A 12083-nucleotide genomic window follows, 5' to 3' on the forward strand; every position below is an offset into this window, starting at 1 on the left:
ATGACATCAGAGCCAAAAGCACTAATCAGTGCAGTGTAAGGATACAGAGTTATCGAGCACTGAGAGCAACCCCAGCACACTTGAGCCATCATGCTTCGATATCTGTCATCACAAAGCATTTTTATGTAAATAGAATAGAAGAAAAAAACAAAACAAAGAATAGATTTAATGTTTATGAGGTGCCTACACAGGGAATGTATGTAATAGTGCAAGTATCTACACAGATATGTACAAGTTAAATGATCCCCTATAAAGGAGCAGGTAGGTGTGCAATATGAGGTTCAATGTGATCAGTGGTAGTGCACATTGAGTAACAGGTAGGACTCAAGGTAGGAATGTTGGTTGCTATAATAATAATAATTTTGGTTAATAAATACAGTGGAAATGTCCATAAATGTTAAAGGCCGCATTTTAAGGCCGATTACGTCACAGCGACGCGACGAAGGCTGTCCCAATTCGAAGGCTGCTCGAAATGCGGCCCTCAAATGCATCCTTCATTCATTTCCCCGAATTTTAAGGACGTGGTGGTGTAGACTTCGTGGCCCAACATATCCCAGAATGCATAGCGCGGCGGTGGGTGTGGATAATTTTGCCGGAAAAAAAACGGCGGATGAGGGGCGCCCGAAGAGTAAACTTTAAGTACTGAATATTATGTTACTTATTTATGTGCAAATGTTTAATAACGAAGAACATTAAAACATTACTGTTGGCCACATGTCGGCAAAGTTATGTGACATTAGTGACGTTTGTACTAACTTGGTTTTAAAGCCTTTACTTTAAAATATACGCCGTTCAATAGCTGAGCTTAATCAGAGAATGATCAAAGCTCATGTAGAAACAAACAAACGAACAAAAGATTGTCTCCTTCATTTCTGTCAAACAAAGCTGTACGAAATGTTTCCAGCTGTTAGTATCATGGTTGCTAGGCAACCTGGGCAGCACAACGGAGGCTAGACCGTCCCATTTCACAAGCCTCGCACTTCCGGCCTTAGCGGTCTTTAAGTACGCGGCCCTTGAGGATCGTTGAGGCTGCGGACTTTAAGGCTGCAGACCCTGAATTGGGATACAGCCAATGTCTCTGAGGGGAGTTAGTGAAGTGCCAATTGCCTGCTCTACTGCTCTCACCACCCGCTGCAGTTTTCTCTTGTCCTCCACAGCACAGCAGTTACACCAGAGTGTACAGCAGTAGGTCAGAAGGCTCTCAATGGTGGAGCGGTAGAAGTTGATTAGCAGTTTTTGTGGTAATTGGGCCTGATACAACTTCCTAAGAACATATAGCCTTTGTTGTGGTTTTCCTACCTGGTGGGAAATGTTTGTGGACCAGGTATGGCCGGCCGAGATATGGACCCCGAGGAACTTAAAGCGTTCTACCTCCTCTCCATCAATGTAGAGGGTGGAGTGGTCAGATCGCTTTGTCCTCCTGAAGTCGATTACCACCTCCTTAGTATTGGCTGTGATCACATGTAGGTTGTCACACCATCGCTTCAGATGCTGAACCTCATCTCTGTAGGCTGAATCATCATTGTACTTGGTCAGTCCTATAATGGTCATGTCATCAGCAAATTTTATAATGGTGTTATTGGTGTGAATTGAAGAACAGTCATGGTTAAAAGTGAGTATAAGAGGGGACTGAGGACACCCCCCCGTGGAACGCCTACATTCAGAATGCAGATGGAGGTGGTGTGCTCTCTGTGTTCTGGGGTCTGTTGCTCAGGAAGTCCAATATCCAGGTGCACAGTTAGTCACTGAGTCCTAAGTTGCTTAGTTTTTTTTTTAAACCAGTTTGCTAGGTTGAACTGTACTGAAGGTGGAGCTGAAGTCCACAAACAGCATTCCCACATAAGTGTTACTACTGTCCAGATGTGTGAGGGTTGTGTGAAGAGCTGTTATTATGACATCCTCTGTCGTATTATGGGTCGAGGTCTGCAGGAATAACAGCCTTAATGTGTGACATGCTAAGTTTCTCAAACCATTTGGCAATTGTGGGCAGGGATATATTATAGATAGTCATTTAAGCAGCTCATCGTGTTCTTCTTGGGTACTGGAACGATAGCTGACTTAAAGCACGATGGTACTACAGGCTGTAGTAGTGAGAGGTTGAAGATGGTGAAAACCTCTGCTAGTTGGTCTGCACATGCTTTAAGCACTCTACCGGCTACACCATCAAGATCAGCTGCTTTCCTCGCATTTCCTCATATGCTGAAGTTGTAACTGGAAAAGGTCCAGCTTGAGGCAAATTATTTTCCCTTTTTTGTCCAAATAAGTTGAAGAATGAAATGTCAAAAACGTTAAAATGCCAAACTTTATTTTCAGAGAAAGTAAAACATTGCACAATAAAACCTTTGAACACTGGCTCCCTCTAGTGTTAAAATTACATCTCTACATCATCGACCTCGGTCTTGAGTTTGTTGCGGAGGCTGTAAAGAGAAGTTTTAGGTCACTCATTAAGTTGGACTAGCAGTAGGGGAAAAAGGCTTTGATAGGACTTATTAAGGCCATCATAAAATCCCTTGACTGAATGTGGCACTACTTCCCAAACCATCTGGGTAAAAAAGGAACACCGTTTATATATAAAATACAGTCTTGCAAAGTCACCTGGTGAGGTAGGAGTGGACGTCAGAGAAGCCGTGATATTGAGCCAGAGGGAAGAGGATGCCGGTTGGGCAGCGGCCCTCACGCTGACGACAGAAGCTGCAGTTGCAAATGCCTCGACAGGGAGGGCATTTCCAGTCCTGGAGAGAAAATGAAGGTTTTAAAACCCGAATCTACGGGTATGATGGGAGGTCAATGTTTCTACAGTTTCATTTTTGTTATAATTTTATACATGACCCGTGTCGTAATATCTCTATACAAAACTTTAATAATTAAGTGTGTGTATAAGATGAACAGTTTTTTGCTTTTGCACAGTTCAGTGCTGGGGTATCATCAGTCTGACCGGATCCAGCAGCGCTTTTTTGACATCTTCTCCATATCGGTTCCTCAGGCACGGCCCGCAGAACTGACCCTGAATCCCACGGCAGTCCTCGCTGCGACAGCACGTCTTTGTGTCAACAGTTTTCTGGCGGCACTGATGACACGTGGAACCCTGAAAATATATAAAATACATAAAACTAATGATAAAAGGTAGCTTCACAACATTCCCTAACCAGCCTCAACATTCTCCAAATTTTAGATTGTGTAAATGCATTTTTGATTAAACTGCTGATCTACATGTGGAGGAAGACTTGCTTTCTGATCATACGGATTTATTATGAACAACATTCAGCACAGCCAGGTGTCTGGCTCGAAAAACCCCTAAAAACACCAGCCTGAGCTCAGGACGGTGGTTTATCTTTATCGGTTGTCTCTCTGCTTCAGGTTCTGTGCACACTCAGATAAAAAGTTCATTTCACAGGTCACATGACTCTTCTTCACAAAACGATTCCTACAAGTGTTGCTTATTCCAGACACATTATCTGATGTAGGGCTGCCATAAACGATTATTTTGATAGTTGACTAGTCACCGATTATTTTTGCGATTAGTCGACTAATCAGATCATCATCCATTGGACGTAAAACGTACAGCTTATTGCACCAGCATGCATCTGCTCTTATATAACTATCATTAGCTTACAGCTTTAAGTGTTTAAGGTATGTGCTAACTAAAAATAAAGACAAGATGATAGTTTGTTAAATTTTAATGAAATCTGCAGATTGTTTCGGTGAAGTTTAATAAACTCCTTGCTATCTAAAATATAACAGGACACCGGAGCATATTCTCGAGCATCTCACACTTCTGATAATCAGCTGTCTGCTTAACATTTATTCAGCTGTGTAAAAACTATAACTTTAATCTCAGCCAAACCGATTTACTCAGAAACAAATAAAATACTAAAAAAAAAAACCCAAACAATAACATTTTGAAGTTATCTAAGTGACTTATATTACATATTTAACCTGAGTAGCGAAAGACAGCGGTGGGTTTGAAAACGATCTGCCGGGAGTCCGGTGCTCTCACGGCTCTAGTTAGCCTTGGCCCCGGCTAGCTATCGAGCTAGTGGGTAACAGACGTCTCCGAAAACGTTGGAGCGCTTTTGAAAATATGTGGTGTCTTGATAAACTGAGCAGATATTTGAGGTTTACAAAGCTACATTCTCGCCTGAAAACATGTTAAACGTTTATTTTGTGACCCAGAAAGAATAATAAGAGTAATATTAAAACTAACTAGCTGCCGCTAGTTGACAACTGCGCTAGGCCGCGCTATGAATTCTGGGACATAGCTCCTTCTTCTTCGGGGTTTAACAGCAGCTGGTATCCTTGTACATGCAGTGCTGCCATCTTCTGTTTCAGTCCGTTATTACACTCTTAAATCCTACTACTTATTCCTGCGTCTTGCTCGTGACTAGTCGACTAATCGTGGCAGCCCTAATCTGATGATGTGATACAATAGTGATTAAGATTCTTTAATGAACATAATCTGCTCCCAACCCTGGTGATTTAACCAAGTACACTTTCATGGTACATAAAACTAAAAAAGATGACTAAGCCGTTAATCTCGCTTCATAGAACAACCCTCAGTTCTTGGGTGTTTATGCAGTCTGCAGTGTTATCATTATTAGGTGGAGAAGAAGGAAAAAAGGAAATAAAAAAAGCATACCAAGCTAGGTTACCTTATGCCACCAGGCTAAAGTCGATTTATCTGCCTCTGGTAAATCAACACCTTAGGTGAACCGTAACCTCAAACCCTTCTGTGTAACCTGCGCCATCACCTGCTGTGCACCTCTCTACAAATGTAACTGCACGTCATGGAAACACAGCTGCACAGGCATAAACATGGGAACAGTGTTGGATGCTTGTGCAGGCTTCGTTGTAGCCTCTACAGAGCAGAAGCCTAAATTCAGTTTAAAGGGAATGGCATGGTTTTGTCGCTCTGTCGCTCCTTTACCTTTTCAGTCAACACTTGACCTACAGAAAGCGTCATCTCTTTCAGGCTATGTACAAAAACACAAGCTGCATATAGAAAATACTTCACTTTACAAAGCCAAAGATAAAGGCAACAGCACCATCATGAATCCTACTTATGAGCACCAACAAGAAGGTGGAGGTCACAAATGTACACTCATAAAAAGGGGTTTAAATATAACTGTCAGATGTTCTCTTGACCTTAGGACACAGACAAGCTTGCCACGAAAGCCTAAAGAATAGGTTTATTACCATGTGAAGGCAATGTGTACAGAATTTTTTTTAAAAAAGAGTGTTTATCTCAGAAGTCATCATCCAACCATGTATCCTGATCACCTGGTAGCACCGAGTGCTAACGGGGTTCAAATAATAGCAGCAGTGAACTCACTGTGACACTGTTGTAGACTTTCTCGGTCATGTTGTCTGCGACCAACTCGAGATCATCTTCTGTGATTTCTTCTACCAGACGAATAATGTGAGGTTTGCTTCGATTACCTCGTGGGACGCCACGACGCCGTGGAGCTTGGCGTATCTGAAACAGATGATGAGAAGAATAATCCACTTAGCTTCAAGTTTTACATGGATACTGACAAGAAACAGATTAGAGAATAGAGCAGAATAAAATGATGGCTTTCACTCACTGCCACACTCCTTATCACTCTGGTTCTCTAAATGTTTGTATAGTGTTGGTTGAGGAAAGCATACGGACAGTTCAGAACACTAATGTTTATTAGACTTTCTTGACTGCCATCTATTTCAAAGCTAAACCAATAAATAAATCACATGTAAATATGTACTTTACTGCACTATATTGAACAAATGCTCCAAAGCCCTTGTGGACTTTAACTGGCTGCTGATAAGTGACAGAACTGACCTCCAGCAGCTCCTCTTCCAAGCTGAGCTCCACTTCTGCCTCCTCAGCGGCCAAAGGATCCTCCGTTCCCGACATGGACCTTGTCAGCCTGCGAGATGCCCGCTCTGGGTTTCTCCTGGACTCCCCTCCAGTCACAGCAGATCGCGGCGGATGCTGCAGGAGAGATATGATCCATAAAGAAATTCAAAAATTCAGAGATCTGCTGAAAAGTCCAACATTTTCCACGACACTCACAGAGCTTCTGTCTTTTGCCTTCTGTTTGCCTGCTTGTTTCTTCAGCAGCCCTGCACCTCCTGGCATTTTCTGCAGGTCTGCCATCAGCTGGGCCAACTGTTAAAGATGAGCAACAGGAGTCACTGTAGAAGGTCAGCACTTGAAAGTATTATTGTACTATTCACTGAGACCAAATTTGTTTGTTTTCACATCAGTTTGTCACATTTTAAACTCTGTATGTGGTGCCGTGTCTGACTTACCATGGCTTTGTTGGCTTTAATGTTCTGCTCTCTCCTGGCCAGGAAAGTGTCCGTCGCATCATCTGCTGAATCAGAACGATGGTCCTCAGTCGAAGCAGGCCGAGCTGCTGCTGCCTCGCCATCCTCGAATTTCACGTGTCTCTCCTTCTTTGTCCTATTGCGCTGTCCTGTCCTTTTCACTCCTTTCTTGTGTGTCGTCCTCTCCTCCGCCTCTGCATCCTCATCATCGGTGGACTGCTGGGTAGAGGGAGCTGAGCGCAGAGCCACCCTCAGCCTGAAGGGCTTAACTGTAGAAGTAGCAGATGCTTTAGATGTAGTTTCCTCCTCCTTGGGGAAAATGTCAGGCTGAGCTTCATCTTCATCTCCAAAACTGCAATTCTGTTGAATATCAACACAGAATAACAGATCTTTTTGCCAAATCCCTTTACAGAAGTAGTCTGTCTGAATGAATGCAGAGTAAAATTACTGGATTTGGCAACACTTTATGATGAAACAACCAAAATACATGCCAATTATAATTATTGGGACGATAGTGGCTCAAGAGTTGGGCGTTCGTCTTGTAATCGGAAGGTTGCCGGTTCGAGCCCCGGCTTGGACAGTCTCGGTCGTTGTGTCCTTGGGCGAGACACTTCACCCGTTGCCTACTGGTGGTGGTCAGAGGGCCCGTTGGCGCCAGTGTAGCTGTCATCACCAGTGTGTGAATGGGTGGATGATTGCGTATATAGTGTAAAGCGCTATACAAATACAGACCAGACCAGACCATTGCCAGAGAAAACCCACACATGATTACATCTTTAAGAATCATTATAAAAGAAAAAGAATACAGATTTATTAGATCATAAAAAGGAGGTTAGTATCAATTGATGCTCAGAAGAAGTGGTAAAAATCGTCTTCAAATAAAACACATTAGCTTGTAGAGTTTGTGCTTTTTTCTTTCTTTTTAAATGTAGTATATAAGCAATTTAAGCCACCGCTCAGCCTAATGTGTCCCACATAAACAACCACTCCAAGTTAGTACTTGGCTTTCTGGTCACCCCAGTATGGATATATGAACCTTAAAGGTCTAAAACCAAACAAAATCCTACCTCATCTTTCAGTTCAGTGTCGGAAAAGCCGTAAAATGTCACATCATTTTCAGAGTCCTCCAAAAAAACATTAGCTAGCTCCGTTGTTAGCGAATTCATCCTTAAAACCGTGCCCTAAAGAGAGAAAAATCACAAAAATTAGCCTCAAAACCTGTGTAGGATACGTTTATCTGAACAAACGGGTAACCAAATGCTACTTTATTGGCCTCTTTGTCGCCTCTTGTGTGTGTGCCTAACCTGGACTGTGGCTAGCACCCTGCTAGCCTGTGAGTTTTAGCTAGGCTCCCGCCCGCACACCTGCTAACACACCTTCAATTACTCGTTTTAATTGCCCGCTGAGTTCAAAGCTGCCCGAAAATAAAATAGATTATTGTGATTTTGAGGGTTAAATTAGCACGAATTTGCTGACGTTATTATATGACCTTTTTTCTCTAAAATTAAGCTTTTTTTCTTTATTATATGTTAACAAAAACAGGACGTTTGAGCCAGGAAAACTACAGTTTGAGGAAACCGACCCCAGAAACGAAGAGCTTCATCCCGCTTGCTGCTGTTTGTGATAACAAAAATAGTAGCTAAAATTATTTTGATGCAGTTAGACTAGATATTTTTCTTTTCCTACATTCTCCAAACTGCATTTTGTGGCTGATTAGCAGTGAAACACCAGTAAGAGATCCATGGAGGCCATGAAAGGTGTGGAAGGACGTTTATCTTCCTTCATCCTGAAGGAGAATATCCAGCCATCATGCCCTGAAGCTCATCTCACTTGGGTTGAGTAATGAATGATCAGCTGACTCTGTGGCCACCTCTGTGATAGCTTTATTTATGTACAGCATAACTAAAAAAAAGGTAAAATTTTACATTTACAGTTATGCTCAAATGTCTCCATCTGCAGGTGGCTTTACATTATGAACCTGTACTCATTGTCAAGAGATCCTCCTCATACTGGAAAAACTGGATGTATGTAATAGGTGTGAATATTTCCTCAGGTATTCCAGTGACACAACCCAGGTCATACCAATGCGCAAAAGGCCTTTTGAAGTATCATATTTTGAAATATCACACTGATTATAGCAAATAACTAATCACATTATTTATGGATTAATTTAATGTAGCGTCAGTTATATAGCTTTTTAACTTTTTTAACTTTTATGAATTGCACAGAGTCTGTGTTGATGTCATTGGTGACAACAAACATAAAAAACTCAGTTCCTGGACATTAAAACTAAACCATGTAATTCACTGCTGCCATCGTGTCTGCTGTAAACAGGTTGTATTAACCCTTTTGAAATCTGTGTATTGTTGAACAATTTCCTAGTGCTGATCCGTGATGTCATGGGTTTTATGTGTTGGCATGAGTCACAGGTGAAAATAACAATAGTGTCAAGTCAGGCGTGTGTGTGTCACGACACACACCTTAACTCCCGACTCCACCCATTAAAAAAAGATCACTCAGATTGTTTTCTGTTTTAGCCATGTTCCCATGTGTGCTGGGCCATTGCGTAAACAAAGTGCGCAGTGTTCCTCCCAAAGGGCGTGGCTTCCTGATGTGCTTCTTTAAGCCTTCCGGGAGCTGGATGCGGAAGACAAACACGAAACTGCTCTTTCGGAATTCCTGAAACTTCATCGAGGTAAGTTCCAAAGGTAAAACCTGTGACATCTTTAGGTTTTGATGTAGTTATTATAAGTGACACGTTTGGGACAAACAGCTAAAACTCCCAATAACGACTGACTGAGTGTGCTGAACTTGCTGTGTGGAGAAACATGGAGAAAGTGTTGCGGATATACAAGCTGTTGAGCAATTATGACTTCACGTTTTGTCAGGTCATCTTCTGTAAGAGTATACATGTGGCATTTAAGCCTTTGTTTGTTGTATTGAGGTTTATAGCAGCGATTAGCCTTGTTCTGTACTGACAAGTGCTACAAAATGTAACCGTTTCCACGGTAAACACTTAAAAACAAACAAACAGACGACAGATATCAAGACCTTCATAAAGAGAGGATCAATTGAAGGGGTTTACTTTGGTTTAGTTTTATTTAGGTGTTCGCATTAAACGGCTTACTTTGTGCATCCGTGTGTACACCAAACACAAATTGTGAAATGAGAAACCGTGACAGCTAGAGGTGATCAGGTGAGTAACTGCCTCTGGCTCTGATGTCTCTTTGTCAACAACCAACCAAAAAAAACCCCACCAGATATTTCTCATTGTTGTTGAGTGTAAACACCGACTGCTTTCCCCTTTGTTCTGTCTTTGTAAAGTGACTATCTGGTTTTGATCTGGAAAAATGAAGAAGCCACTGAAGTTAACTGCTGTTTGTTTAATTTGGGTAGAATCACGAATTCAATCAAGATATACTGAGTGATATATTTACAGTGTTATTTTAATTTAATCCAATATTTTTAAACTGCATTTCCTTTGTCTTTCCTCTTTTTTCTGTTAGGTCAGTGTATATATAAACCATGTGGCCAAATCAAGGTAGGACATCAAACATGATTACCATTTAATTATGATGTTTTATGTGTGTCTATAACTGCTTAATAGCTTAGGAGTTTGAAGCATACAGTGTGCAAGATGGATGTGTGCTTTTACTTGTATCAGGTCCTCCTCCTCCAGTCGGCCCACCAAATCCTGCCTTTGCTCCTGGCTACAATCCTGCTTATCCTGCTGCACCTCCTCCAGGAGCATTCCCCCAGCCTCCACCTCCATACGCTGCTGGCCAGTTCCCAGCTCCTATGAATCCAGCCATGGGACCACACTATGCACCAGGAGCGATGCCTTATGGAGCTCCTGGACTTCACCCATATCCTATGGCTCCAGGTGGATATCCAGTTGTTCCTCCTGCAGGTGTTCACCCAGGTCCATATCCACACTCCCCAAAAGGCGGCAAACACAAAGGTTATCATCATGGGGGGCTAAATCCCATGTCTGGAGCCTTAGCCGGGGGAGTTGCAGGAATGGGAATGGGGCTAGTTGGGCACAAAGCAAACAAAAAGATGCACAAGAAGATGAAAAAGGCACACAAACATAAGCACTACAAACATGGCAAGGTGAGAAGGGGTTTAAATTTATGGTTTATGGTTTAATTTTTAAGTTTTGAGTGAAAAGAGCAAACAGTTGGTGGTGACTTTTAAAACCGTGTGTTTCTTTGTTCACTGTTGAAGATGGCTTAAGCAGATCAGGCATTGTTTATAATTTAAAATCTATATTTTAACTGTTTTAAAACGATTAACAGACGTATAATTTCCTGTTTCTGTCTTCAGTCCTCCAGCAGCAGCAGCAGCAGCGACTCAGACTGAGGCGACTGGTTTGAAGCATGGCTTTCGCAAAAAAGCTGTGTAACAACAGCACAGCGCAACTATTAACTACTAACAGTTAACTGTCAATGCATTAAAGCAGTTCTTATAGCCTTTTGCAGATTTTTGCTGAGTCGCAGCAAATCTCACATGTTCAGTATAAATGTATGACACTAGAAATGCATACAGCAGCTCTTTTTGTGTGTGTGTTACTGTCACAACTTTAATCGGCACTGGGATTCCACCTCACGTTGAATTTTACTTTGGTTTGTGGTTTTTAGGTGAAATGTTGCAATTTATCTACTGTTACTATTCTCTAATATTACAATGACAAACATGTAGATAACTGAAAAAGAGACTGCAGCACTGTGCAGATGATTTTCTTAATGTAATTAAGTTAAAAGGGATATAGAAAATATAGTTAATTAAGTAAAGGTATACTGTCTATAATTGTTTTTTGTTTTTTAATTTTATTTTATGATCACTACTGTGCATGGCTGCAGAAAAAAACTGTTGCTTGTTAATATTGTTCATTTTAAAGTTAAATAAATTGTATTAATAAATGGAGTTACATAAAAAAAAGTCTATGGTGTGTTTGACATTGCTCAGAAAAATCAAGATTTAAAAAAAAAAAAAAGAAATTGTAATAAATGTCATGCTCACTACGGAGACAGGTTTAATAGAGAAAATACAAGAATTTAAATACCTGGTGTCAACCATCCAGAGTGAAGAAGAGAGTGTAGGGAGGGTGGAGTGGGTGGAGACCAATCAGGGATGATTTGTCCCAGAAGGATGACAGCAAGGGCAAATAGAAAGGTTTCCTGCTATGGTGTTTGGTAGAGAGGAGGCAGAGTTGAAGATGCTCTGAAGGTTTTCACTGGGAGTTAACCAAATGGGACAGGATTAGATGAGTGTATCGGAGGGACAGCTGAGTTTAAGCAGTTTAGGGAAAAAGTCAGAGAGGCAAGGCTGACATGGTGCAGAGGAGGAAGAGTGGATATATTGAATAAAGGAGACTGAATATGGAGTTGCCATGCAGAGGGAAGCTCATACAGAAGATTGATAGATGCAGTCAAGGAGGACATGCAGTGGAGGATACTAGGGATAGAGAGAGATGGAAGCAGAAGATCTTCTGTAGCGACCCCTAAAGGGAGCAGCCGAAGAAGAGGAGAGGAAGGAATATTACGCCCTCTAGCGGCTCCTTAAAAAGTATTTTATTCAGCTATAAAATCGGAATATATTAGAAACTGCAAGAAATCTGAAAGATATCTTAAAACTTTTTCTGTTAATTTATATAAACAGATAAAACGCGTAGACAGTCTGTTATTCCCATCAACTTGCTTTTCGTTTTCAAAACTAATTTAGCAATGCACTGTATTGCATAACTCGTTTTTTTTTTTAAATTATGTCCTTTCATA

At 41.4% G+C, this 12083-nt stretch overlaps 2 protein-coding genes across 5 annotated transcripts; one reads left to right on the plus strand and one right to left on the minus strand.

The window, feature by feature from the left end:
- Positions 1 to 2332: 2332 nt before the first annotated feature.
- LOC102793711 (cell division cycle-associated protein 7-like) lies at positions 2333 to 7938 on the minus strand. 2 transcript variants are annotated; one of them, XM_087841365.1, is made up of 9 exons: positions 7889 to 7938; positions 7374 to 7487; positions 6289 to 6666; positions 6050 to 6145; positions 5816 to 5968; positions 5330 to 5473; positions 2936 to 3085; positions 2596 to 2732; positions 2333 to 2417 (listed from the first exon to the last, which is right to left on the minus strand). In XM_087841365.1, the coding sequence occupies exons 1-9, from the start codon at positions 7907 to 7909 to the stop codon at positions 2372 to 2374; spliced, it is 1239 nt and encodes a 412-aa protein (XP_087697491.1). In that variant the 5' UTR covers positions 7910 to 7938; the 3' UTR covers positions 2333 to 2371. The 2 variants fall into 2 exon arrangements, with proteins under 2 accessions (XP_087697491.1, XP_087697492.1); XM_087841366.1 differs by lacking the exon at positions 7889 to 7938 and adding an exon at positions 7611 to 7676.
- Positions 7939 to 8875: 937 nt separating this feature from the next.
- prr13 (proline rich 13) lies at positions 8876 to 11247 on the plus strand. 3 transcript variants are annotated; one of them, XM_087841369.1, is made up of 4 exons: positions 8876 to 9014; positions 9813 to 9847; positions 9971 to 10419; positions 10633 to 11247. In XM_087841369.1, exons 2-4 carry the CDS (start codon positions 9832 to 9834, stop codon positions 10666 to 10668), a joined length of 501 nt encoding a protein of 166 aa, XP_087697495.1. In that variant the 5' UTR covers positions 8876 to 9014; positions 9813 to 9831; the 3' UTR covers positions 10669 to 11247. The 3 variants fall into 3 exon arrangements, with proteins under 3 accessions (XP_087697495.1, XP_087697493.1, XP_087697496.1); XM_087841367.1 differs by having other exon boundaries at positions 8892 to 9001; XM_087841370.1 differs by lacking the exon at positions 8876 to 9014 and adding an exon at positions 9344 to 9502.
- Positions 11248 to 12083: the final 836 nt, after the last annotated feature.

This window comes from Neolamprologus brichardi, chromosome 5, assembly GCF_056152115.1.
Source record: "Neolamprologus brichardi isolate AB-2024 chromosome 5, ASM5615211v1, whole genome shotgun sequence".
Lineage (NCBI taxonomy): Eukaryota > Metazoa > Chordata > Actinopteri > Cichliformes > Cichlidae > Neolamprologus > Neolamprologus brichardi.